General features: G+C 52.2%; 4 protein-coding genes across 5 annotated transcripts in view; 3 read left to right on the forward strand and 1 right to left on the reverse strand.

The window, feature by feature from the left end:
- Nucleotides 1-25574, reverse strand: part of Ance-3 (angiotensin-converting enzyme Ance-3) — a 49848-nt gene that overhangs the window by 13833 nt on the left and 10441 nt on the right. For both annotated transcript variants that reach the window (XM_078177334.1, XM_078177335.1), the window contains exons 10-11: nt 25147-25489; nt 2593-2733 (exon numbers count right to left, since the gene is read on the reverse strand). In XM_078177334.1, coding sequence (XP_078033460.1) covers nt 2593-2733; nt 25147-25489 — 484 coding nt within the window. The remainder of the gene's footprint in view (nt 1-2592; nt 2734-25146; nt 25490-25574) is intronic.
- Nucleotides 7168-15023, forward strand: LOC144467559 (uncharacterized). Its single transcript, XM_078176417.1, has 4 exons — nt 7168-7325; nt 7649-8752; nt 13651-13849; nt 13920-15023. Exons 1-4 carry the CDS (start codon nt 7314-7316, stop codon nt 14942-14944), a joined length of 2340 nt encoding a protein of 779 aa, XP_078032543.1. The 5' UTR covers nt 7168-7313; the 3' UTR covers nt 14945-15023.
- Nucleotides 17431-18958, forward strand: LOC144468127 (uncharacterized). Its single transcript, XM_078177336.1, has 2 exons — nt 17431-17442; nt 17633-18958. The coding sequence occupies exons 1-2, from the start codon at nt 17431-17433 to the stop codon at nt 18956-18958; spliced, it is 1338 nt and encodes a 445-aa protein (XP_078033462.1).
- Nucleotides 22173-23984, forward strand: LOC144468129 (uncharacterized). The gene is made up of 3 exons (XM_078177338.1): nt 22173-22184; nt 22608-23691; nt 23734-23984. The coding sequence occupies exons 1-3, from the start codon at nt 22173-22175 to the stop codon at nt 23787-23789; spliced, it is 1152 nt and encodes a 383-aa protein (XP_078033464.1). The 3' UTR covers nt 23790-23984.

A 25574-nucleotide genomic window follows, 5' to 3' on the forward strand; every position in this document is an offset into this window, starting at 1 on the left:
AAATAATCGTTTACCAGCGCTGTTTACTCGTTTTAACATTCGGCAACGCGAGTCCGCGCTTTCGTTTCTCGATCGAAAGATTGCGCGCGCGTCTTTGAAAGAATTAAAAGCAAAGGCTTCGGCGGGGTTAGGTAATCGAAACCGTGATTTTTACTTTCTAATTGTCACCCTGCGCGCTCGTAAATCCGACCAATTAAAGTTACGAGAGAACATCGCCGGCTTTTTATTCGGCACCCGATAGAACGCGGATACCTCGGCCAGCTAATTCTTCTTAATTGGTTTTCTCGCTTTTTTTTTTCCGCGCGATGCTCGCGATGTCCCAATTTGTCTCCATTACTCCGCTTGTATTTAACTTTAACTTCTGGCGAGGAAATGTTGCGTTAATAGAGCGATTGCTTCTATCGGCAAGTGTGTCATCGCGAACTGCGAATCCTCGCCCACGAGCCGCCGATCTCGAGGCCCGTCGCGAATCGGTTGATTTACGACGGTCTCCGTAGCGCGTTTCACGCTCGCGTCTCGCTTTCCTTGGGGCCCCACGCATCGGTGTCTCCGCGCCGGCGACGCGTAACCGACGCCCGAGCGTGAACAAAAATTTACTGCTGATTACAGTTCTATTTTCCTCGCCGGTTTTTAATACCCCGTTTACGTAACAGCGAGAAATTCTAACAGGTGTTCGCGCTTGTTACGGCAACTTTTACGATCACAATAAAATACATCGGACGCCGCGTCGCGTCTCCGACTACGGATCCTCGGGCTCACCTTGATTCCCAACCTGTTGGGCGCGTTCCCGCCGCGGTCGTTGTTGCTCGCAATTTTTTTACGGATCTGTTTTCGATACGAATTCGGACGCGACGACGCTTGCGTCACCGTCAGTCGGGCCCAGTTGGAGGAATTTCTCAGATTCGGACAATTTTCGGGGCGCACGCTGTTGCTAAAACGAAGTCGATGTTCCGAGAATTTTTTGCCGATCTTCGATTCGCAAAAATGTTTGTCTCGCCGTGCGGCGATCGTCGTAAATTCGTGTCACCAGATCTTGTTCAACCACCGCCATTGTTGTCTTCTCTCCCACAGCGACTTCGGATGATCTGTTGCAGCTCCGGCATGAAAAACTGACCGCTATCGGCTTGTAAAAATGGTCGCAGACTAGTCAAGAAATTCCAGAGAACTGTTTTTTTATCGAAACAGGTTGAATATCGCCGAAGAGCGACTGCTCGCGACCGTATTAGAGGTCGCATCCGCCATTTGCCAGTATCACCTTGAATACTTAATCGGAATTCATAATCAGGGAATCTATAAACAGCCGCGTTCCTCTCACTATTCAGCCTTATCCGAAGCTCTATCTCCCGACGCGTCGCCGCGTCCTTTCCATATTCTTTTCTGCGAGCCGCATGAAATTTCCATTTTTCCCTGTTAATTGTTTCAGACGCGGTTTACAAAGCCAGCTATAATAACGGCCGATAAATAATCCCCGAGGGTCGTTGCTGCACCGTTAAAAGCGCGCCTCGTTGCCCGCGGATCGGGGATCGTTTCGAAACCGACGCGGAATTACGCATTCGTATGCGAGCGATAAAAATGATAACAAAAACGGGATCTCCGGAATGCGGTCAAAGTGTCCGTCGCCGATACAAGATGGCCGACCCGGTCTTTCCCGCAGGAGAAACTTCGATTTGCCTAATTAAGGCCGATCGCCCTGACAGACCCGGGGCTTTACCAATTATTTAGTGGCCTCCGTCACAATTATCGACTTTCTATCGCTGCCATCGCGCGGATCCGGACGTCTTCGTGCCCGGCATCGAATTGACAGCGGCATCGAGCGATCATCCTCCTGCCCTGCCTCTGGTCTCCTCGAGACCGTCCGGATTACGCTCGTTTTACGACACTTTAACGCGGCATTAGCCGGCTCACGGTTTTTGCGGTCCGTTAACGCGCGCCGGTCCCCCGTTTCGCCCAACAGTCTCGAACAGTTCGGGAACCATTTGTCATCTCGTTTAGAAAGTCCGGAGTCTCGAAACTTCTCTCCAGAAAAGCGAAATCCGTGAAGGGTCCGCCGTTATTGATGCCCGCTCGCTTCTGGGCCGTAACTTTAACGCCGGTTCGTAAATAATCGATTCCATTAGAGATTCTTATTAGCATACTGACATAGAACGCTCAGATAAATGAATGAGTTAGAAACGCCGTGGCGCGAGTCGAATTTTCGAAAATTTTCGCTTGCGTCTTACGACGTGATCTATACGTGCCAGAGAGTTCGAACAACGCGTGAAACAAATGATAAAGTTACTGCAAATTAATTGTTGGCGTGTTTCATTGGTACACGTTCAAAACTCGTTAATAACAGCAACGATGAAACAGACATATTTGTAGCCAGTATTGGAAGCTTCAAAACAGATTTACATGAACTTTCTATCTAACACCTGATTCGCTGATTCTCTGCATTAACATTAGTTTTCTTTCGTTATTGTAAAAATAAATTTTCACCAAAGTCGTATACTATAGTCTAAACCATTCTATTTCCACCGAGTAGAATGTCAAGGATTCGAACAAAATCTACAAAATTTGCCAGTCGAGGAATCGTAAAGATCGTGGACAACTCACCCCAAGACTCTGCCGACTTCCGGGCTCCTGTAGAAGTCGCACCTGTGCAACGGCCTCCTGGGATCGTCGACGAACCTCTGTCCCGCGGCGCTGCACATCGCTCGATAAAGCTGGAACTGTAGAACGCCGGCGACGAAATTCCTGGAAAAACGCAAGGAGAAAGTGAATCAGTTCTACCGACACGCACCGGACGCGGATCGACCGGGACATCTGGCAGGCATCGATCACCTAACCGGTCGGATCCCATCGATCCCCGGATCCAGCCGATCGATTTCGAACAATAGAAACGGGCTCGAGGGGCAGAGGACAATTGCGACGCGGGGGACGACGGTACGCGACCGGGCGAGAAGCGATTAATTGCCGGACCGTTTAATGACCCCCCGTAGCGTCGCGCTAGGCCACGAAGAAGCCGCTCTGTTCGCCAGTTCTCAAGGCCAGTGTCAACGAGGTCGATCCGCTAGCACGGTTCCTTTGAAGACTCGCCGAGGTCGAGTCCTCTTCTTCCCTGAATAGATCGCGAGAGAAAGAGAGAGAGAGAGAGAGAGAGAAAGGGCAAGAGGGAGAGAGGGAGGCGGTGAGACGCGTGTTCCGCCGAGGACTCTTCATCGGCGACGACCTTTACGTAATATCAGGGGGTTCGCGATCCGTTCGGCGTGTTACGTCCGCCTTTACTTTCCATCGAAATAAGGCCGGCATCCAGAAGAGACTTCGCGCTCGAAAGCCAGGAATGTCGTCTGCGAGCTGCTACCTCATCGGCGGAGTTTCATAACGAGCCTGTTCCGAGTCGCATCGGTGAATTTTATTTCGCGTAGATGCTTTCGCTAAATTTCGCCGGCGGATCGGTTCGGGAAAACCCCGTGCCGTGATACTGGGCCGGCAACGGCTACGTCGGGATCATGCTACGCGCGCTTCTGTCATCGGAAGTCACGCGAATTCATCGCCTCGGTGATCGATCGACGGCACTGGCCTTAAATCACGTATCGCATGGCGCGGATCTTCATGCAAATTTTTATTTCCGTGCTTTGTAAAATCGAAGGGGGAAGAAATTACTTCTAGCTAGTACACTGCAGCGATTGCACCTTTCAAAATCTCTGTTATCGATCAACGCCTTCTTGATAACCCACCTTATCTTCTTTAATAGGTTCGATTAATTTCTTTTTTCTTTACTTCTTTTAATTTGCTACTCCTACGACATAACGCTATTCTATTACATCTACTACATAACTCGCTCCAGTTGATCAAATTCATATTCCTATTAAATTATTAACATCACGTGTGCTAGACCAGACTGGACTAGATCTTGTCAGGGATCGTTAAAAAAATTGTCAGAATTATGTTTGATATCGTAGACAGCGTTTTCCGAGAAAATGTTTACTCAAGGAACTGGAAACAATGGATCGGAATGATCGAGGAACGCCGACCTCGGCAGTGATGCAGCAGGGTTTCTGCAGCAGAGATAGATCGATTAATGAGCACAGATCACTGATTGTTTCGTGGTTATTTATGACTCAATTCGCCCGGTCTAGCCGGCTCGAGCCCGCGCCGCCGCCGCCGCCGCCGCCGCCGACGACGACGACGGAGCAACGCGGAGTTAATTAATGCGAACGAAGGTGAAACCGAACGGGTTGGCTAGGGTCAGCGATTACGGCCGGCTAAGAATAATCCTGCAGGCAAATTTTATCGATTGACCTTTAAGATCTGGCCACGTGGGTAGGCGAATCGCGTGTCTCTAGCGGCGCGCCGAACGGAACGGAGGAGGATCGATCGAAGGCGTCTCCTACGGTGCCGGCGTATCGATATCCATGGAAAGGGAAACAGCTTTGACAATAATTGGAACCAAGGCGAGACCTTCTCCGTGAATGCCGAGAGAGAGAGAGAGAGAGTGAGAGAGAGAGTGTGCTCGGTGATTCATGGATCCGCGTCCTGCTCGCGTTTTTCAGCCGGATTTATCGGCGCCGATAAGAGGCGTTCCGGCAATATTCATAGATCGTCGGCTGGGGAGCGGCGTGGATTTTTGATTCATCGACGCTGCTCGCCGAGTCGCCCGGATAACTCTGCGTCGACTCTCTCGAATTTCTCGTCCGCCATCCTCGCCCTACGGAAAATCGATTCCCCAGGCTTTACGAGCCGCGCCAAAGAAATTCTACTTCCCTTGTCGTACCGATACTCCCTTGGGCGAAATCGGAATTGTTTTGCACCGCGCCGCGGAGTTTTATGCGTTTACGAAACGTGTAATTTCGCCGTCTTCGTAATCTCCTATTTCCGTATACACTTTTAAACGGCGCAATCTCGTGGCCCGATATTTTGCTCTGCTTCAAACTCTTAGAAGAATTTCATGGATCACTTTATAACCGATTTATTTTCTTAAATCGTATCTCCGTCGGTATCAATAATTTCAGAGATTTCTTCGAGGGCTCCAATTAAATTGCGGGCTTTACACTGAATTTGTGGCAAAAATTACTAGCTGTAATATAACTGTATAGACATAAGAAGAATTTAATAACATTGTTACACCGTTTCCAATTTATCTAGATTAATAGAAGAAGCAGAGTATATTTATTTTATTTATGTTCTCTGCAGTCATCTCGGCTTTCTATTTTGCATAAATATACGCGGTCTGCTCGCTAAGAATTTTGCGTCATCGCGAGGTCTCTCACATTTTTATTTTGAGATTCTTCCTCTGCCATACCAATAATAATGACCAATAGTAATAATCTAGTCAGAACACCCACGCCGATTCAATAATGTTCGTCGAATTTACCAAGCCGAAAGCAATTACAAACGGCACTGACGTGGAACGACTGCAGTCCCATTATACTACACTCTGCCTCCTCGTGATTTTAATATAATTAGTCCGATCGATCCCCTGGCGCTCTGTCGATATATCTCTACCACGTAATTTGCCAATCTCGCAATTAAAACGCGGCGGCAAAAGTACGATAGAAAATTTCGCCGAACACGCCACCAGAAATTGTTTCACCGTTGGTAAATAGAAACTGCGAAAACGTGTTAATAGTAAAATAATACCGTCTCTTGAAAAGTACCTAGTTGTGTCTGTAAAAATTATTTACTAGTTACCGCAGCAACTAGGACGGAGGTTAGAGGCCAGACGAAGCGTCGTCGTCGCGTTCGAGCTGTCTGCGCAAATAAATTAGCTCTTTTTAGAATCGATCTGGATTGTAAATCGCGTTGAATAATCACCGATCGATCGCAGACGCGTCCAAAAAAGCGTCCGCCATAAGGCCCGGCAAGGCTAAGTAGGCGTCCGCCTCGAAGAAAACGGAACCGGCGTGCCGGGTGAGGGGAATCGTGACGTAGAGGGACACCGCGTGTCTCATGAAAGGGAGTAAATGGTTGCACCCACGAGATTGGCGGCAGATAAATCCTACGAGAGAGTCTTACGCTACGTGAACACGTAACCGGCGAGGTTGCCTCGAGGAGAAGGACGAGGAGAACGACGACGCGACGGAGAAAGGGAGGAGAGGAATCGGTTAGAACCCGGTTCTCCGGTTGCATCGATCCGATCGATGGGACGGAGTGCCGCGCGCCGACCGGTGAAAAGCAAAAAGACGATCGCCTCGTATTCTTTTCGCGCCAGTGGACGCCCGCGAACATAATTTTGGCGATGGTACCGATCCCGGATTCACGGCGAACCAACGCGCCAGACGTTTCCCTTTCACTCCGGGGATCGTTAACGGCGTAGCCGAGGGACGCAGCTGCTCCCAGAAAATTTATCAAGAAGCTGCGAATTAAAGGAGATATTTTCACCGACGCGTCCGCGCGGAATGCAAATTGCTTTGGAGCCCGTAATACCGGCGGCCCGAATTCACGCCGCTTTTACAGGTCGTTTACGGTGATACCGTGGCTGCGATATTTTACAGGGATCTATAGGTGGACACGCGGCGCGTTAAGGAGTATAATGTTCACGGCGGATCAATTTTATGTCTGCAGCTTTCTATGATCGGATGGACGAAGTTGAAATGAAAGTGTCGCTGTTGGAATCGATGCATGCAACGATTCTACAATTAGAATAATTTCTAATACAGTAGACTCTAATTTCTAGCGGAAGCCTGAGGAGTTTATGGTTGTTAAACTCGAACGTCGATTGTTATTATCAGGTCCTCTTTTTGCAACGACTCAACGAATTAAATAATTGCGAGCTTCCGGCACCTTTTCAAGATTCCGTGGTATCAACTATGGCTTCTTCCGGTGTACCTGATCGACGAATTAATCGTAACCAACCGAGTAAACTAATTTCACTAGGCGAACACACCTTGCGAATCGACGGATTTTAAGGTCCGACGGATAAACCGTTTGTGCGTGTCGCGAAAACCGGGTCGAGCCTCAGGTGTCGAACCGAAGAAGCGACTCGTTCGCGTCGGGCCATCATCGTTGTCCGCGTAACAGGTAAGTCCCAGTCGGAACACTGTTGGGCCCCGGCCCGAGGAAGAAGAAAACGAAACGAAACGAAACCGTGTTGTCGTCCGGCGTGGAGGGACGGTTTTCGAGAGGCGTGGGGGGCGAGTCGGTGTGCCCCAAAGGGGAGTGGTAGCGGATCGTGGTCGTTCGTTCGACGCGAACAAAGAGGTGTAACGTGGGGGGTACGCGAGTTGGGCCCGGGTGGCGAAGGCGAAAGTATGCCGCGTATATAAGGCGACGAACCGCCGGCAATCAGCATCCAGTTCACTTCTGGACGCACCTGGAATATCTCGAGAGCAAAAATGAGAATCCTGGTACGTGGACGTGTACGATACGACGCCTGGGAGCCCGGGGGACTCGAAGATACTCGGGGCACAGTGAATCGATCCGATCGCATTAGAGTAGACGTAGGCCGCGAGCAATCGCAACCGGGGCCAAAGTGACAAAATATACGCGAGGGAGGGGCGAAACGGTGTCCGGGGGACTAGTGTTCGAAAAATCGTTTCGGAAAATCGCCGGGTGAAATTGGCAGTTCGATTAGCTAGAAAGTCCCGAGTTGCTTCGCGGTTTCGTCGGGTTTTCCCTTTCGGTTTCGTTGACCGAGCGCGGTCTGACGGTTGTCTGGTGATCGTTGCAGGTCTACACGGCGGTGATCGCCCTGGTGGTTTCGGTGGCCTGGGCGGAGGAGGCCGAGAAGTCTGTCGAGAAAGCGGAGGCGCCGTTGGCGGACACGGCGACGAAGAAGCAGGAGAAGCGAGGCCTGCTGGGTCTCGGCTACGGTTACAGCTACGACGGCGGCTACGACATCGGCGGCGGCGGTGGCCACGGAGGCCTGGACATCGGCGGCGGGTACGGTCTGTCGGGATCGGGCGGCTACGGTGGTCACATTCTCGACCACGGCCACCACGAGCACATCAAGACCGTCACCGTGGTGAAGAACGTCGCCGTTCCTTACCCCGTTGAGAAACACGTGCCGTACCCGGTCGAGAAGCCCGTACCCGTCCCGGTGAAGGTACCGGTGCCACAACCGTACCCGGTCGAGAAGCCATACCCCGTCAAGGTCTACGTGAAGGTCCCGGTGCACATCCCGCAACCCTACCCAGTGGAGAAGAAGGTGCCGTACCCGGTGCACGTGCCGGTCGACCGCCCGTACCCGGTCAAGGTGTTCGTGCCCCAGCCGTACCCGGTTGAGAAGCACATCCACGTCCCGGTCAAGGTACCAGTGCCGCAGCCGTACCCAGTCGAGAAGCCAGTCCCAGTGCCAGTAAAGGTGCCAGTCCACATACCCGCCCCGTACCCGGTCGAGAAGCTGGTCCACATCAAGGTGCCCGTCGACCGTCCGATCCACGTGCCCGTACCAAAACCATACCCAGTGCACGTCGAGAAGCCAGTGCCCTACCCAGTTGAGAAGCCAGTCCCTTACCCGGTCAAGGTACCCGTCGACAGACCGTACCCGGTCCCAGTCGACAGGCCGTACGCCGTTCCAGTCAAAGTACCCGTCCCGCAACCGTACCCGGTTGAGAAGCCTGTACCTTACCCAGTCGAGAGGCCCGTACCCGTCGAAGTAAAGGTACCCGTAGACAGACCGTACCCGGTGCACGTCGAAAGGCCAGTGCCCTACCCGGTCGAGAAGCCCGTCCCCTACCCAGTCAAAGTTCCAGTAGCGGTGCCGGTCCATCACGAACATGATCATGGCTATGGCTATGGCGGCGACTGGGCCGGAGGCCATGGTGGTTACCATTAAACAACAGACACTGTCGGTTCCGGGCAACTCACGCCGGATGGCTCGCAAGAAGATCCTGACGGCAGAAGACCCGGACGATCGACGATCTCTAGGTTACGCACGGGAGAAGAACGAATTGATCGGACGTTGTCGTGGCACGCGTCCGCCCGCCCAACGTCCTCTATCCTTGTACCTGGATCTCTAGAAGCAACTACACGGAGGATTCAATGGTTTCGGAGGAAGACAAGACCTATCTACCGGTCCATCTTCCTCGAACTTCTCCGTCCACTGACGATCATGGAACAATGGGCGGCGCGTACCACCGATAAGGACGAAAGGGAGATACTCATAGGTGTGGAGTACTGGCTTTGGTGGCCTTCGCTCGAACAACAGCCCCGCTTATCTCACTTTTTTCTACATCGACATAGCAGAATATGTATTTTTTTTACGAAATATAAATGTTAGTAATTTTGAAACAATGTCTCTGGATACACCCAGCTGCGACCCCCAAAAGCAACCCTTTAGCACGAAAGTTCCCCGAACGATTGCGAATCGATCGCTCTTGCAAACATTACGATCGTCGGTTGCAAAACGAGTTGGTAGAAGGAGTAAACGAATTAAGGATATATCTCTAAGTGGCTCTCGATCCTTGCAATTACAATTTTTATTTCATGAAAGGATAAACAATTTGACAATGAGATTTGCCGGAATTATTATTCAGGAACTGTGAGTCCAAAGCATTGAGCTATCATCCTTGAGTTGATTTTCGTGGAAGACGACGGCGACCTTCCGCGTTTCCCGATGCCGTCACGACTTGTTTAACAATTTCCACTTTCATTTTCCGCATGCCCGGCTCGTCCCGACGGGCGGATCATTAAACGGCTTATGACGATGTTCAGAGGAGCCGGCGTTCCAGAAACAAGCCGGTAAGCGTCGCTTAGCTCGTCGGGGATCCCTTGCGACGACGCGCGCGGTTATTGTACTGTTTGAGAAATCGCGGATCGGCGATTACAGTGATCCGCCGCGAACCCGTTGTCGTTCGATTTCTGCGGGGAAAGTTTTCCTGCACGGTAGCGCGCGCGCGCGCGCGCGCGCCTGTGTCCACCCAGATGGCGGCCGCGCCGATGCAACCGACGAGGCAACCGCGACCCAGTTCTACCCGCTGCCAAGGCGGCCCTGCCAAATCGATGCTCTTGATCGCCCCGCGCGTCCGCGTCCGCGTCCACGTACCCTCGTAATTCGTCCCGACGTGCCGCGCTCGACGGCTCCCGCCGCTCTTCAACCCAATTCTGTTTTACGGAGGGATGGCGCACAGGCACCCGGTCAATTTCACACCCGGCCCCCGCAACGAGGATTCGAGACGGCTACCACGGAATCCCTGATTTATCGTTCCTCCCCGGGCTCCGAATTCCAACACCCCCATCGAGCGAGCGCGCCTCCTCATTCTTCCGTCTAAGGCCGCGAAAGAGGATTCCCCTTTAATTAACGTTCCCCGGTATCGGATCGTTTCGGCGGTCGTCACCGCGAAAATGAAAACGCCGCGGACGATTGCGGAGAACAGGCGGAGTTACAAGCGGCGGCGAACGCGGCGGAGTAATTGAAGATCGCGGCGGACGGGGCAGCCTGACATTTTCGGGCCGAAGATGTAGTTGCGAGAGGAGGAGCGTTTAGAAAGACGGCAGGGGCCCGTGGTTCCGGAGCCGCCGGAAACTTTAGCAACCGAGAAACACCGTTCAATTACCTTGGTTGCAGCGTCGGTTGGGCAACCGCGTGGACGCTCCTCGATTTCGATTCTCGCGAGGAGTTGTGCGAAGAGAGGCGTTGCCCAACGCGAGCCACGGGAAAACGCGGAGAACAAGGAGAAACACGGCCGCGGACGGGGGCCTCGCGGTTCCCGAGGAAGTCGGGGCTGACACGGGCCGCGTGGTCCGCGCGCATCCACCACGATCTATCGATCGACTCTCGTTAAAACGAGGGGGGGATCGACCGGCTGGCGCCGGAGGGTGCCCCGGGCCGGCGGACCGTGTCCAAGATCGCGGCTGCTAAGTTAATTCGTCCACGGTGAAGTTCTGCGCCGGCTTCGACCCACTTCGGGGCCGTGCCCAAGCCACTTGACTCACGAACGACTTACGTGCCTGTCCATTGGACGAGCCCGAGAGCCGGTCGTTACGCAATCCTCTCGCGGCCGCACGCGACCACGAGACTGAAAGTGAGAGAGACCTGCGAAGAAACGATCGCCTCGGGACACGGGGGAACACGCTCGCGAGCGATATTTTTCATTCTACGCGACATTTTTCCCGACCAAACCACTACGACCTTCTTCCGACGCTCGAATCATTTTCACAGTTTTTTCCTAACTTGCGATCCGCTCCGCGCCTCCTCCACTCTCTAGATTTATGCTAAGAATGTTCCTTCACCGTTGATATTCATGTACCACTTTGCAGCGAACAAGTCTGCTCGCGGTGAATTGTAATAGCGACGTGGTTTTAATGGCCAACGACTCCGGGAGAATTAGTGTCTGAAAGTGGATGAAGAATCGTGCGAGTCGCGTGCGACTAACGCGACATTTCACGACGCGCGAAAAGTACCGACTAGAAAATTCATTTCATAGAGAACACTGTGTGGCCACGTTTAAATACCTTGCCGCGCTTGGAGCGCGGAGGCGCGCGCTTCGCTGGACCCTTTCACTCGACGCGCGTTGGTAACATAGTCGTACGACTTCCTCGGCAGTAGGTACATTAAAAATGATCGTATCTTTTAATCATATAATATCAAAATTACCAATTTCAAAGCTTCGCCAATAGATGAAAAATAAATACACAGATCCTAAACCATAATTGTTCCTGTGACACTCATTTCACTAGAGAGGAAGAACGAGTTACCCACTGTTGGGAAATGTATCGATAGATGAAACCTGAGGACATATTTAACAAGTTTTGAACTTTGAATTTGCCTGGCTTAACAATTCGATATTAGACAACTGATTAGCTCTCCTTCTTAATGAAAAGAGAATGTATCAAAGTATTGTATAAAGTAGCACGAGCACAGTCTGTGATATGACGTTGAAAAGATAAAAGGAATAATGCCTTATCAATCGAGGATAACAGAGAATCAATAGCCACTTAACTAGTATTCGCAATTGCAGGTGACAACGACAAACGAAGTCTATCAGCGAAATCGAAGCGGACGTCCCTACTTCGAATTAAAGACGCTAAACACGCCGGATCGGTCCTAATTATGCAGCACGCTCGTTAACAGCAACCGTGGCCTCGTTATCTCCGGGCTCATCTGAGCCGCGTCGCGTGCCTTCGCCCCGTTTCTCCACCTCGAGCATTTAGCTATCTCTGCCCCGGCAAAAAACCAATGAAAAGAAACGGTATTGAGCAGTCACGGTGCATAACAATCGCGTGTTGCCCGGGAAATTCGAGTAGAACGGACTCCGGGAACGCGATCGTCGTTTTCTCCGCCGTTAGGAGCGACGGTGTTACGTTCCCCGGCACGAGCTGTCCGTTCAGAGATCGCTGCTCCAATCGCGTCACAATTTCCGCAAACATAGTTCACGACCGTGAAAGTCTGTAATGATTTCCGGTCGTTGCACAGAACGGCGCGATCATTGTTCTTCAAGCGCGCTCGCATCGCAGCGCTCCGATCTTCCGCGAGACAAGCCTGGATCGCTTTAACTGCCGACAAGTAGCGAACATTTAACAGATGATTGAAATCATTAATCTTCGCTGTCCGGATCGCTAGCTCCGATTACTCTACCTTGCTTTAGCATCGCCGCGATTTAAACGCAATCATCGCCAAGCTAATTAGACGTTTAGACGATGTTGCGCGAGCGTTCCCGGCTCGCCGTTGTTTCCACACTTTCATTATTCTTTGCAGAGTTCGAGCAAAAAGCCGCGTTAATTGTCGTATAAGATTTGCTATGTTCAGAAAGTGAGGAGCATCTAAAAAGGCGGACGCGCGTCGCTTATTTCGTAAACCATCCTCGATTCCACGTACGAACAATTATAACAATAGCTCTGATTTTCCCTTTCACCGGATCCTCCGCAGGACCATCGTGCATTTTAATCGCCGATACAGTAATCGATTCAATTAGAAATCTCCCGATTAGATCGAGGACCCGATGCATCTCGAGATCTTTCGCTTTCGTTTCGCGCGTGCCTCGCATCGAACACGCTGCCCTCATTCTCCGCGCTCTTGTCCGTCTTCCAAGGTCGCGAACGGATGACCGCGGAATCGCGATCGCTGAAACGCGGCGTGTCGCTCTTTTTATGGAGCGACGATCCTCGATCGCGGGAGACAGGGGTGCAGCTTCGCTGGCTACAGTGAACAGTTTCACTGTTTCACACGTGCGAGATGCGAAAGCGATCTTCCCCCCTTGCTGAAGAAGTCAGCATCGCGTGCAGCCTCTGGATTGGCGACGAGAAACTCCTCTATAAAAGCTAGACACACCTCGTCGCTGATTTACTCGCTTTCGGTTTCGATAGCTCGACGTTCGATCTCGATTAAACCGAGTGGATCGACCTTGACCCGCATCGAATCGGTTCGCCAAGATGATTTACACGGTAGGTTGAAGAGTGTCAGGGTCCAGGAGAACCGGAGGAATCGTGCGACAGTGTAACGTGTGCAGTGTTCTTGTTCGATGTCCGTCGTTCAGAAAAATCGATAGTGAATTGGTGGAGGCTGTGAGCACTAGGAGTTCGTACAGGGCGTTCCTTGACGCTTTAAACTCGATAGGACTCTTGTTAAGATCGTGTTGAATGCGCTTGGAATGATTTTAGTAGCCGTAGCTACTTCAATTAATGCAAGCTTATTCCAAGTCATTTTAACAGCAACGATAACCGCGAACAATTTTAAAAATAGTTGATTTAGCCAAATTGTTATTAATCCTGTGGTAACAATCATTGTTGCAGAAAAGCATCGTGATCGTTCTAGCAGTCGTCATCGCGACTTCGTCGAGTTTCGCCGCGCAAGAGAGGAAGAACCAACAGGTTGCCAAGCCGAGAACTCAGGGGCCTCCTAACAGAGTGCATTGCGCGGTTTTTCTAAGGAAAACTACCGACACGATGCAGAGGAATACGAAACGATCGAAGAGACCTGTTGGAAAACGTGGTACGTAGATCTGAAGTACGAGAACCTTAATTTACCAATTACTGTAATTGTTAATCGAGTAACATTGTAGGAGACCAGCACGGCGATCCCGCAGAGACCTCAATCGACAGCAGTCACCTGGAAGGCGACTCTTTCAAAGTAGGTCACCTGGAATCTTTTACGAGCCAGGGGGCACCGTCAATCTCCGATCAGGAGGTCGGATTTTCTCTGGACGTCCCTCAGGAGGGTCAGCTTTTAGGTCAGCACGTGCAGGAAGACGTGCACAAGCTGGTAACGGTGGTGAAGAAGGTAGCAGTGCCGTACCCGGTGATCAAGAACGTCCCGTACCCGGTCGTTAAGAACATTCCCTACCCCGTGAAAGTACCGGTCCCCCAACCGTACCCGGTCGAAAAGAAGATCCCGTACCCTGTCAAAGTTTTCGTGAAGGTGCCGTTAAAGATCCCGAAGCCTGTGCCGGTGATCAAGGAGGTGCCTTACCCGGTCCAGGTCCCGGTGGACCGTCCGGTCCCGGTAAAGATCTACGTCCCAGATCCGTATCCAGTCGAGAAGAAGGTGCACTACGAGGTGAAGATACCTGTACCCGAGCCGTTCCCCGTCGAGCGCAAGATCCCGGTGCCGGTGAAGGTGCCCGTGCACGTTTCCCAGCCGTACCCGGTCGAGAAGGTAGTTCACTACCCGCTGAAGATCGAGGTGGAGCAACCGGTGCCTGTGCCGGTCCCGAAACCCTATCCAGTCCCAATCGCGAAGCCCGTGCCCTACCCGGTCGACAAACCGGTCCCAGTACCTGTCAAGGTCGAAGTACCCAGACCGGTGCCCGTACCCGTCGACAAGCCCGTACCCGTTAAGGTTAAGGTCGCGGTGCCCGCGCCCTATCCCGTGGAAAAGGAGGTGCCCTACTCCGTGGAGAAACCGATACCCGTGCCGGTTCGAATACCCGTCGACAGACCGGTGCCGGTCCACGTGACCAGACCGATCGCCTACCCGGTCGAAAAGCCGATACCGTTCCCCATAAAGGTAGCCGTCCCCATACCCGACCACGATGGAAGCGCCGCGATCGAATCGTCGGCGTACGAGTACCACGAATTCGCGCGATGATCGATTCGCGATCGTGACGGGGAAACACGTGATTTCTTGCGATGATCGGATCGATGGCAGAAGATCTGCCGCCGCGATCGTTACAGAAGATGTAAATGGCAGCGCGGAACAGTCTTTAGAGTGTTTTATGTTCGACACTGCGCCGCGATCGTCGACTATCCGTTTCATTTGTATATTTCGATAAAGAAGTCCTTGCACCCTGCGTCCTGAAGATGTCTACGGGCCTCGTTAGGGCCTGTCCTAGGCATCCCGATCTGTTTTTAATCGTAGAATGTAATTGTTATCCTAAAGTAAAGGAGCGAGTAACGCCATCTGAATGGCGCCCACGCTGGTAACCGTCAGTGAAATGCATCTCTCCGGAGAATTGCAGCGAACTGCAGCCAATATCGACTGCGAGCTTCCCGGGCTAGTGTGCGAGAACACCGCGAGAGGTTGTACAATGTGGAAATAAATTTCACTGTTCGTAGGAACCCGGAGGAGTCCTTATTTTCCACAATTTCGCTCGTCGCTCCCTTTCGATCAACAATCGACGATCGATCGAGAGAACCGCGAAAGCTCCACGCTATGTTGCAACGAAAGGAAAAATCGTCCGATAGTCTGGAAACCAGATGCTCCAGGAATGAGCAAGTTAGACCGACGAGTGCAGCGAAATCGGAGAGCGACATTTCAGTCACGTTTCTCCTAGAACCCGGTGTAATTGCATTGGGACAGATCGTCCCGTAATTGATTCTGGCAAGACCGGCGCATCGGGCGACGTGTCTCACAGCCTTGATCCTGACTTTCTACATAATCGACTCCAGCTCTCGACAACGCGAGACGATGTAGCGGAACGATTTTAATTTGTAACGCTAATTTAAATGATACATAGCGATGCAGGTGCTTTCGGAAGACGTATGCGAACGTCCGCAAGCTCTGCGCATAGCGCAGATGCTGTACGACGTCGCTTACGCAGGCGTTGAAGTCACCGAGCGCCGGGCGACACCGCCTATGCGAGCGTTCAAGTCTCCGGGCGCGTTCAGATCTCTGGGCTCTCGCAGCTCAGCCGAACATGCTATCAGGTCGCCATTTCTTTCAGACTCTCTCCGCTTCATCAGCTCGCTGACTTTAGTGGTATTTCCCCTCGGATTTAATTAATTATTATGATAAAATTATTGAATATCAATCCTACAAATCGTTTCAACTTACAACGAATGCTATTACTGTTCTCGTTAATTTCTGGTTCTACGACCTAAATAATGAAACCCCAGCTTCCTGCACTTAACAAGGGGCGTACCCGTACCACGCTTGTTACTTAATAATCCAATAAATTTATTCTGACGCCGGGTGGAACCCGGCTCCGGCGACTTTTTCCACTGCGAAACCGTGTCACTGTGCGAGTAGAAAACGGCGAACTGGATGTAACAGTTTCTGACCGGACTAGCGAACTCTAGGAAGAAAGTGGTATCCATCAAAAATGGCAAAACGGCTCCGGAGAACTTTTATACCGGTTTCAGTTTCACTGAACTTACACGAGAAACTGGGTAGCTCGTGTGATCCGCGAAGAATTGGATCGACCTATCCTACGTGAGACGATTTCATGGTCGAGCTGCGCGATCGCATGTTGGAAAAGATTTTCACGGCGAAGGTGGGGAGGGGCGGACATTTTGTCTACGGTTCTACGAAAGAGCTTCGAACTGTTCTGGAGCAAACGTTTCCCACGAAAAACGCGTCCTCGCCGCGGAACACGGTTTTACGATCGCCTATGGAAAGTGGCCATTCGCTTTCATCTGTCAAACGCGAACAGCGTCGCAATTCCCGCAGGCTTTTCATGAAATTAATGAAGCAGAACCAAGTGGCTACCGATAGCTACCTAGCGTCCACTGTTTCCCTGAGTTCATGGACACCTGAAGACAGCGAAATCTCCTGAGATCGACCAGTTCTTTGAATTCGGCAAATTGTAATTAACTTTGTGAACGAGAGAACTCCACGAGCTTAGATTAATTATTGCCAAAAAGCAGACCTACAAGATTCTATTGGCACATAAATGAATGCCAAAAAGAGGCAATGTTGAATTTATACAATTAAGATCAATGAAATTAAAACGAGAAAATTATTTACACAAATTATAGCAATCTGAAACAAAACTGAGCTATGTTAATGCACCCTGCATCGATTAGTGGACCACCTTATGCCTCGATTACTCAACCAAAGCCATAAGTTCCTTTAGCGCGGTAGTTCGACGCAGAAGTTTCTTCGTGGCTGTTTTACGAGTCGAATAATGAATGGTCCGTGTTGTTTCCGCGGTGGAGGGTGCTATGCCAATTATCCATGAGAAACAATAACCGTTTTGTTGACCGTGGATAATTGTCACGAAGTAGGCGGTGCAAGCCTATAAAGGTCTGAGCTAGTCTGACAGGCGAAAGTCGTCCACGGTATATAAATAATCCTGGTGCACTTATCCGTTTGGTTTCAGTGCATCTTGATCCATCGTCCAGCAACATCTCGCCATGGGGCGCTTGGTTGGTACCTTCAGCTTCCACTTGTCGACTACCTTCAATTTTCTTTTCTAAATTTTGATAACGCTATTCCTCCATTCTTTGAACTAGATTTCTTCACCAATTATTAATTTTGCTCCACCAATCTTGCAGCTTGATTTTAATAATACAAAGGTTCCTCTAATTAAGGTCTTCATCTCTATTCTTCCAACAGCAGCCCAGCGTCGTAGTCTTCCTCTTTCTCTCCATCACCCCAATTTGCTCCGCGACGCGGAAAGAGGACCTGGAGAGGGCAGCGGAGCTGGCCGTCGAGAAGGCAGCGGAAAGGATAGCGGAAAGAGCTGTGGAAAAGGCCCTGGAAAGTGGGAACATGACGACAGAGTCGAAAACGGTCCGCGAATCGTACTCCAGCGTCCGGAAGTCGCCTGAACGCGAAGCCTCCAGATACAGCGAGAGATTCAGAGGTCGCCAAACCTCCTTCGAGGACGACAATGATCAAGATGAGGAGTCCGACGATTGGCAGAGGTTTTCGAGACCTCTCAGATCGAAGCCGTTCGGTTGGAAGAGCAAGATGGACGAACGTTGGAGGAGGCACCCGAGAAGCGATTGGGTGGCGGAGGCTCCATGGGAGAAGCAAAAGGTGATCACGATAGAGAAGAAAGTTCCGGTGCCTGTCACCGTCGAGAAGAAGGTCCCGTACCCAGTGTACAGGCACGTGCCATACGAAGTGAAGGTTCCTGTGCCCCAGCCCTACACCGTCGAGAAGAAGATGCCCTATCCTGTCAAGGTGTTCGTCAATGTCCCGGTGGAGGTGCCGGAGCCCTACACGGTGGAAAAGCAGGTGCCTTACGAGGTCAAGGTCGACCGGCCTGTTCCGTACAAGGTAGAGGTTCCGGTGCCGGTGCCGTACACCGTCGAGAAGAAAATTCCGGTCGAGGTAAAAGTGCCGATACCACAGCCGTACACGGTCGACAAGCACGTGCCCTACGAGGTAAAGGTCCCGGTGAAGGTGCCGGAGCCCTACGAGGTAGAGAAGAAGGTCCCCGTGCCCGTCAAAGTCGTCGTGAATCGACCTTACCCGGTTCCCGTGCCGAAACCGTACCCCGTCGAAGTCGCCAAGCCTTATCCGGTCCCCGTAGACAAACCTTACCCCGTCAAAGTCAAGGTACCAGTAGAGGCACCCTACCCCGTGCCCATAGAACGACCTGTACCCGTCCCGGTTGAAGTTATCGAGCCAGAACCTTACACGGTAGAAAGGCCCGTCGAAGTCGAAGTGAAGAGACCCTATCCTGTGCCGGTTAAAATCCAGGTGGATCGGCCTTACGAAGTCCTCTTGCCCAAACCTGTACCCATTCCCGTAGAAAAGCCTTTTCCCTACTGGGTTCACGTGCCGGTATCTTTGGGCCAGGATTGGAACGGGCTCAGTACCCAAGGATTCCACGAGAGGAAGGATTCTGCTGCGAAAAAGAGGTCTGGAGACGGTAGGAATAAGAAGACGACCGGCAGACCCCGTTCGAGACACGACGGGAAAGGGATCTAGGGTTTCATTAGAGACAATTGGGAATCCTTGAATAATCGTTGGAAGCGTAGGGTCTCGGAGGAAATGAGGGAACCGCTCACAGGAACCCAGGACCTCGTGGCCAATCGCCCTCCTCAAATACCTATGGAACTGCGCTGCTCTGTTCTTTGACTTTATAATTATGGGTAATGAGAATGAATGGTTTAGACTTTTTGTAGATAGTATGACCGAATAAAGAAATGACACACGATTTATGACATAGGATGCAATGTTTCATTTCATGCAGCCACTGGTCAATTTATTATTAATTTCTTGCGACAGGACCACCGTGTGCGATTAACGCGTTCAGACCACTCATTAGGAAAGACCAATTTCACGTTACGCAACGCACGCGATTCGTTAAACGTACCTGCCGTCTCGGGGCGGTCATTAAGAGAACCCCATCGGAAGCGGTATAATTCTTTTCGCTCGTACGTGCAATCATCGTATCGATCAATCGATTCTAAATCATAGTTTTTCGCCGCGACGGTTTCCGCGTGACAAAAATAAATCCTCGGGGCGCACGCATTCCTAGGTAATCAGTCTGACACGTCCTTATTAACTCACCGATCAGGTGATTAAGCGAACGGGCAGCGCGTGCGTTTCCCACGAGCCGATGCACAGCCATAAGCTCGTTTCTCGAACGACCGCTCGCTCGTTTCGCGGAGCGGCTTCGAATTAATAGCCCCACGGTCAAGCATTCTTCTCGCGTTCTGCGTACGCGACCGGAAAAAATCAATTCGAGTTCTGCTTTCCCCGATCTTAGGAAGAGCAAGCCGGCGATCGATTATACCCGAGGATCGCGAATCATTTATTTCGCCGGCGGTTTCCCGTTGAAATTCTTCCCGGATGATTTGAAGCGATCGCGAGCAAGTGTTAACCGTTCGATGAAACGTACGGTTCTGCATGCGGCCGATTATTTATCGACGGGGAAACGACAGATCACGATTTCCTGCCGCGAGGATCCCTTTTCATCGCGGATTGAAATATCGCTGGCTGGCCGGAACGAACGCTGCTCTCACTAGTGTTCGCTTTCTCACGTCCGACGACTCAGCAACGATGATAATCGTCCGCGAAACGGATCTCCCGATTACTAAACGATCGCTTATCCTATTCCCAAGAGGCGGCGGGCATAAATTTACCGCTTAACAATTAACTTCGCGATCGATGTAACTATTCAACGAGGCTTCCCTTCGAATCGATATCGCGATGCCACGGACACGCTCTCCGCCGTGCAGCGAGGTAATGGGCGCAGTCTCGGAATAATTAACATAACGACTGCATTACACTGATCTGCATAATCCGGCGTATTACCGCACCAGTCGGAATGCCCGGCGGTAATTACTACGGCACAGGTGCTAACGATCGATCGAGCCGCGCCAGTCCTCGAATATTCGAGTGCAGCATTCCGCCTGCAAAAAAAGAGGCGCGCGGAATGACTCCGCGAGAGAGGCGGGTGAAAACGGGCCTCAATCTAAGGCGAGCAATTAACGCTCATCGACGCGTTGCGCGGTGGATCTGCGCGCGATCGATCTCGAGCACGGCTTCATCCGACACGGCAGATCGTATATCCGAGCGCCGTTCTCCTACCAATCGCGGCGGCTCTCTCTCTCTCTCTCCCTCCCTCTCTCGCTGCTCACCGGTTTTCGTTTTCTTCCCACCTTCCCACCTGCGCTCTCTTCCTTCCTCTAGCTCTCTCCGTCGCGTCGGCCCCGCGGGACTCTGGCTCTCCTCGTCGGACCAGGGGACTCTCTCGGTCGCGGACGAGAGGACCCGGGGACTGGAAACGTCGTGGTCGCGCGCGCGCGCGAGTCCTTCCGGGGGGGAGGTCCGGATACGGACGGGGCCACTAGTCCTGACGAGAAACTATGAAATATTGATAGAGCCGTGCGAGCGAGACGGAGAGAGTGAAAGAGAGAAAGAGCAGCCGCGGAGGCCCGCGTTTATATCGCGTTCAGAATCACTGGCGTAGAATGCGTCGATTTTTCGAAATCCTTCTGGCAATTGCAATTATCATTGGTCGGCTCCTAAAACGTTCTGAAGTATCGTCTCTAACTATGCTATAAGTCTGCTTTAAATACTGCTCAAGTTCTTTCCTTTTCCAAAGATTTAGCAAAGAACCGAATAAAACAGTATTATAAAAATAACCTGGACATTAGCAACGATTACAAGTTTTTCGATAGCAGCAGTTTCTTAGAAGAGAAAGGTAATTAACACTTGCGATATGCCTATACTTACTTGGAACATCAAACGAGTGGATTAGAATCATATTGGCGTAACTAATATTTTCAGAAACTATTCTGCGCTTCATGCATCCATTTCATGCAGAAAATCCTCGGTCGACTTACGACATTACGATTCCAGATACGTTCGAATACATTTAAGTAGGAAACAGATTTTATTCCGACTTAAACGAACCGAATAATATTCATGCTCGACAGACTGCTGCAAGAAACTCCCGCGACGAGTTCGACTCGTCAAAGTACGGCAACCAGTTAAGCAACATACGAGATCCTTGCATAAGAGGTTCCCCGGGAATTTAATCTTCCGCGGATTACGATACAACCCCCGTAAACTATCTCGAACGATTATTCGAGCGTCGATGTTTAATTCGAGTGGCGAGTGCTTTTACGTAACCGATCCGGCGATGTTACTAACTCGCGCCGACAACAAAATCGCGCGCGTCCCGGACAAGAACAATGACGCTATTAGATCGCCAGAGTGACGCAACTGTATCGTTGCCGATGCAGGCGTATCGATTCCTGATCCTAATTTGGAGCTATTAGGCGATCGATGAAACAACGCTCCGGCCCGTATCGAGCTCGCCGCGGTTCGACGCGCGAGCGCTCGGCGCGGCTTCCGCCCAGCGAGCGAGCGATCGAGGCGAGCGTTCCTTTCACCCTGGAAGAGGATTCGGGCGTCGTCTACGCCAGTGGGTCCGGTTATGGAACCACCATCGCCGGGGCCCACGGCGAAGCCGGTGGGATTTCAGAAAAATGCAACAGCGTCGCGAGCGCGTGTTGATCGAGCGGCCAGACGCCGCGCGGCACCGCGCGTGTTTCACTTTTCCGCGAACGTACAGGGGGGCTGGCTCGCTCTCGGACGGGGGAACGCGGACTATAAAGTCGGTGGCCTCTTGGGGGGAAGTATCCAGTAAAGTCTGGACTTCGACCAGATATCGGAGTGCCTCAGAGACATGAGAATTTTGGTGAGTACCGACACCGAGCGCCGGAATCCGAGACCGTTTTGCCCGAACTCTCTGCGAATTCGTTTCCGCGGACATCTGTCGCTTTGGTTGGCGAATCGACTGACACGGATAATGGGTTCACAGTCAAAATCGCGATCGCCAAAAATCTCGCGACTCTGCAGCGATTGCGTCTTCCATTCTTTCGCGTGTCACGAGTCCTGTCGTCATTTAGTGTAGTCGGCTAGTTAGCAGACTAGGACACGGTCGGAGGTTGGTGACACCCGTTTAGAACCGACGTGTTAAATAAGCGAAAGCATGGCAAATAATCGATTGTCGATGGGGAGACAGCAATGAGTTTGTGCAAGATAGATTTCCGATAGGAAAACTGTTCGATTACACACCTAATTTCTTGGTAGACGAAGCGACTAATCCGATTGATTACAGATTCCCCTGTTGTTCCTGGGCCTGCTGGCCATAGGCCACTGCGAGAAGGAGGCCACGAAGGCAGAGGACTCGAAAGACGAGTCGAAGGTCGAGAAGAAGCAAGAGAAACGTGGTCTCAGTGGCCTAGAAGGCAGCTACGAGGGTGGCGATTATGGAGGAGGCGAGGAATACGGTGGCGGTGGCGGTATCGAACTGAGTGGCGGATACGAGGGCGGGTACGGAGGCGGCTACGGTGGCGGAGGCGGAGGTGGTGGCGGAGGAGACGAGGGCCACCACAAAGTCAAAATAGTCACGATCGAAAAGACCGAGAAGGTCCCGTACCCGGTGGAGAAGAAGGTTCACTATCCGGTGGAAAAGGAGGTGCCCTATCCAGTGAAGGTCGCCGTTCCCCAGCCGTACCCGGTGGAGAAGAAGATACCCGTTCCCGTGAAGGTGGTCGTCAAAGTACCTGTGCACATACCGCAGCCGTACCCGGTTGAGAAGAAGATCCCGTACCCTGTGCAGATCCCGGTCGAGCGACCGGTGCCCTACAAGGTCTACGTGCCGCAGCCGTATCCGGTCGAGAAGAAGATCCCGTACCCGGTGAAGGTGCCGGTACCACAGCCGTACCCGGTCGAGAAGCCTGTTCCCTACGCGGTGAAAGTCTTGGAGCACGTACCGCAACCGTTCCCGGTGGAGAAGCCGGTGCCGTACCCGGTGAACGTACCCATCGAGAGACCGTACCCGGTCCACATCCCGAAACCGTACCCGGTTCCGGTCGAGAAGCACGTCCCGGTGCCCGTAGAGAAGGCTGTACCCTACCCGGTGAAGGTCCACGTGGAGAGGCCCGTCGGAGTACCGGTGGAGAAGCCGGTGCCCTACGAAGTTAAGGTGCCCGTACCTGCCCCCTACCCGGTCGAGAAGCACGTACCCGTCCCGGTTGAGAAGCCGGTGCCCTACGCCGTCAAAGTGCCGGTGGAGAGACCCGTGCCCGTTTCGGTCGCGAAACCAGTACCCGTACCCGTCGCCAAACCCGTGCCCTACCCGGTCAAGGTACCCGTGCCCGTCCACATCCACAGCGAACACGGCGGCGGAGGAGGCGGCGGCGGCGGTTACGGAGGAGGCGGCGGTGGCGGCTACGGCGGAGGCGGTTACGACGGAGGCGACTACGGCGGGTCCAGTTACGGGGAACACTCCTTTTAAACATCCGCGAGCCTGCCTGACGGATGATACCCGACGGGTACTCCTCGAACGATTCTGACGCAGCAGGAGGACGTATTTATTCGCATGATCGTACTCGAATCGCAGCACTGGGAACTGGGTGAGACGAACGATCAGCCGCCGATTCACTCCCCGCGATGGCGGTCCCTCGGTCGGCGAATTAGATGCTAGTTTATACTGTTTTGATACCTTTTGATACCTGAGTACCTAAGAACACTGTATACACGTATTGTACAAAGATCCGGTGCCGGTCGAGCACCCCTGTACCATTGTGTCTTTCGCTTCTTTCTAATAAAACCAAAGAGCAAAATCCACCACTGTTTCTATTTCACTGATCGAACGAACCCGCGGGCCCGAGGGCCCCGATCCATCGGTCCCGGGAGCTTGCACCAACGAGAGGGTTCGAGACCGGGTGCTTCCGCGTTCGGCTTCCTACTTTTCCAGCCAGGGGTTCTCCGCGGGACCGAATCAAGGCCGTGATTCTGCCGTTTCGCAGCCGGTTTCGTAACGGTCGTTCGCCAAATAGCCCGTTAAACGCGGAACCGGCCGATAACATCTTCGATCCGCGGCTTTCCGCGATGCGCGTAACGGGCGGCGTTACACCCGTGACCGGCCCGCTTCCCGGGAAAATTCGAAAGTACCCCGTCGATTCTCTCTCGAATCCGTAAACGCGGAAGCGCCGCGCCGCCGTAATTAGCGCAACAAAAACCTGGACGCCAATTAGCCCGCATCGGCGGAGAGGGAAACTTTCATCCGTTTCGTTACACGTAACGCATCCGACCCGATGACTATCGCCGAAAAATTCGACGTCTTCGTCGACGCCGGGAGAAAGCCTCTTTCCCTCTCGCTAACCAATGGCAAACAGAGACACTTGGCCGCGCGCGCGTGCTTACGTCACGAATCTCCGCGAAATTCGAGAGCATAATTTCGTATCGGATCGGAGAGAGGACGCGGCTGCGTGATTCTTTTTGTGACGGCATCGCATTCGTTCCGTTCGTACGTGTCCGGCGCGACGCGCAGAATTTCAGGATCTCGGTGAAATCGCGGTCTAGAGTGCTGGATCGATACGTCCAGCGAACCTACAAATTGAATACATTCTCGACGGCGTTGGAGATTCCCGGAGCCACCTGACCGTATCATAGTTTTCACAAATACCGCATTGGAAAATTGCGGCATGCGATCGACGGTCTATAAAGTTGGATATTTTCCGTGAAACACAGAGCGCTTGGAGCTTGTGTCTGCGAAGTATCGGCATTCCTTCGAGTACTCGAAGAGAGCGCTGGATCGCGCAGCGACTTAATCAAGATCGGCATGGAAATAGTTGGGAGAACCTACTTACCGGATGTAGGGGATGTTCGCGGGGATGTGGTACTTGGACCCAGGATCGAAATCGTCCTCGGATCTGAGCACCGGGGGCTTGATGCCGGCGTATTGCTCCATCAGGCGGTGCCAGTGGCAGTTGTAGTCCTCCCTGTTGACGTAACCGCGGAAGACGTCCCACCTCCACCTGTCCATCGCAATGCTGAACGGCAGCATCACCAATTTGTCCATCGCCAGAGTAAACAAGTAATTAATGTCCGCCGTCGACTCGTCGATGTACTTGTTACCCAGACCCAGGGTCTGGAGATGTTTCGGAGTAGCGACGCTGAGAGCGATCGCTTCGCCGACGGCCTCGTGGAAACCTGGAGCATAACGATCCTGGATTAGAACAATGGAATCGGGTCCACGGTCTCGGTTACTTTTGCTAAAAACCGATGGAAGCGTCGT

This window comes from Augochlora pura, chromosome 3, assembly GCF_028453695.1.
Source record: "Augochlora pura isolate Apur16 chromosome 3, APUR_v2.2.1, whole genome shotgun sequence".
Taxonomy (NCBI): Eukaryota; Metazoa; Arthropoda; class Insecta; order Hymenoptera; family Halictidae; genus Augochlora; species Augochlora pura.

What these genes read in the sequence shown, in the direction of transcription:
- LOC144467559 (XM_078176417.1), top strand. An exon ending in GAGGCCATGGTGGTTACCAT is followed by an intron (nt 8,753 to 13,650) that starts TAAACAACAGAC and finishes TCATTGTTGCAG; the next exon opens with AAAAGCATCGTGATCGTTCT. An exon ending in GAGACCTGTTGGAAAACGTG is followed by an intron (nt 13,850 to 13,919) that starts GTACGTAGATCT and finishes GTAACATTGTAG; the next exon opens with GAGACCAGCACGGCGATCCC.
- LOC144468129 (XM_078177338.1), top strand. An exon ending in CGGCGGCGGAGGAGGCGGCG is followed by an intron (nt 23,692 to 23,733) that starts GCGGCGGTTACG and finishes GCTACGGCGGAG; the next exon opens with GCGGTTACGACGGAGGCGAC.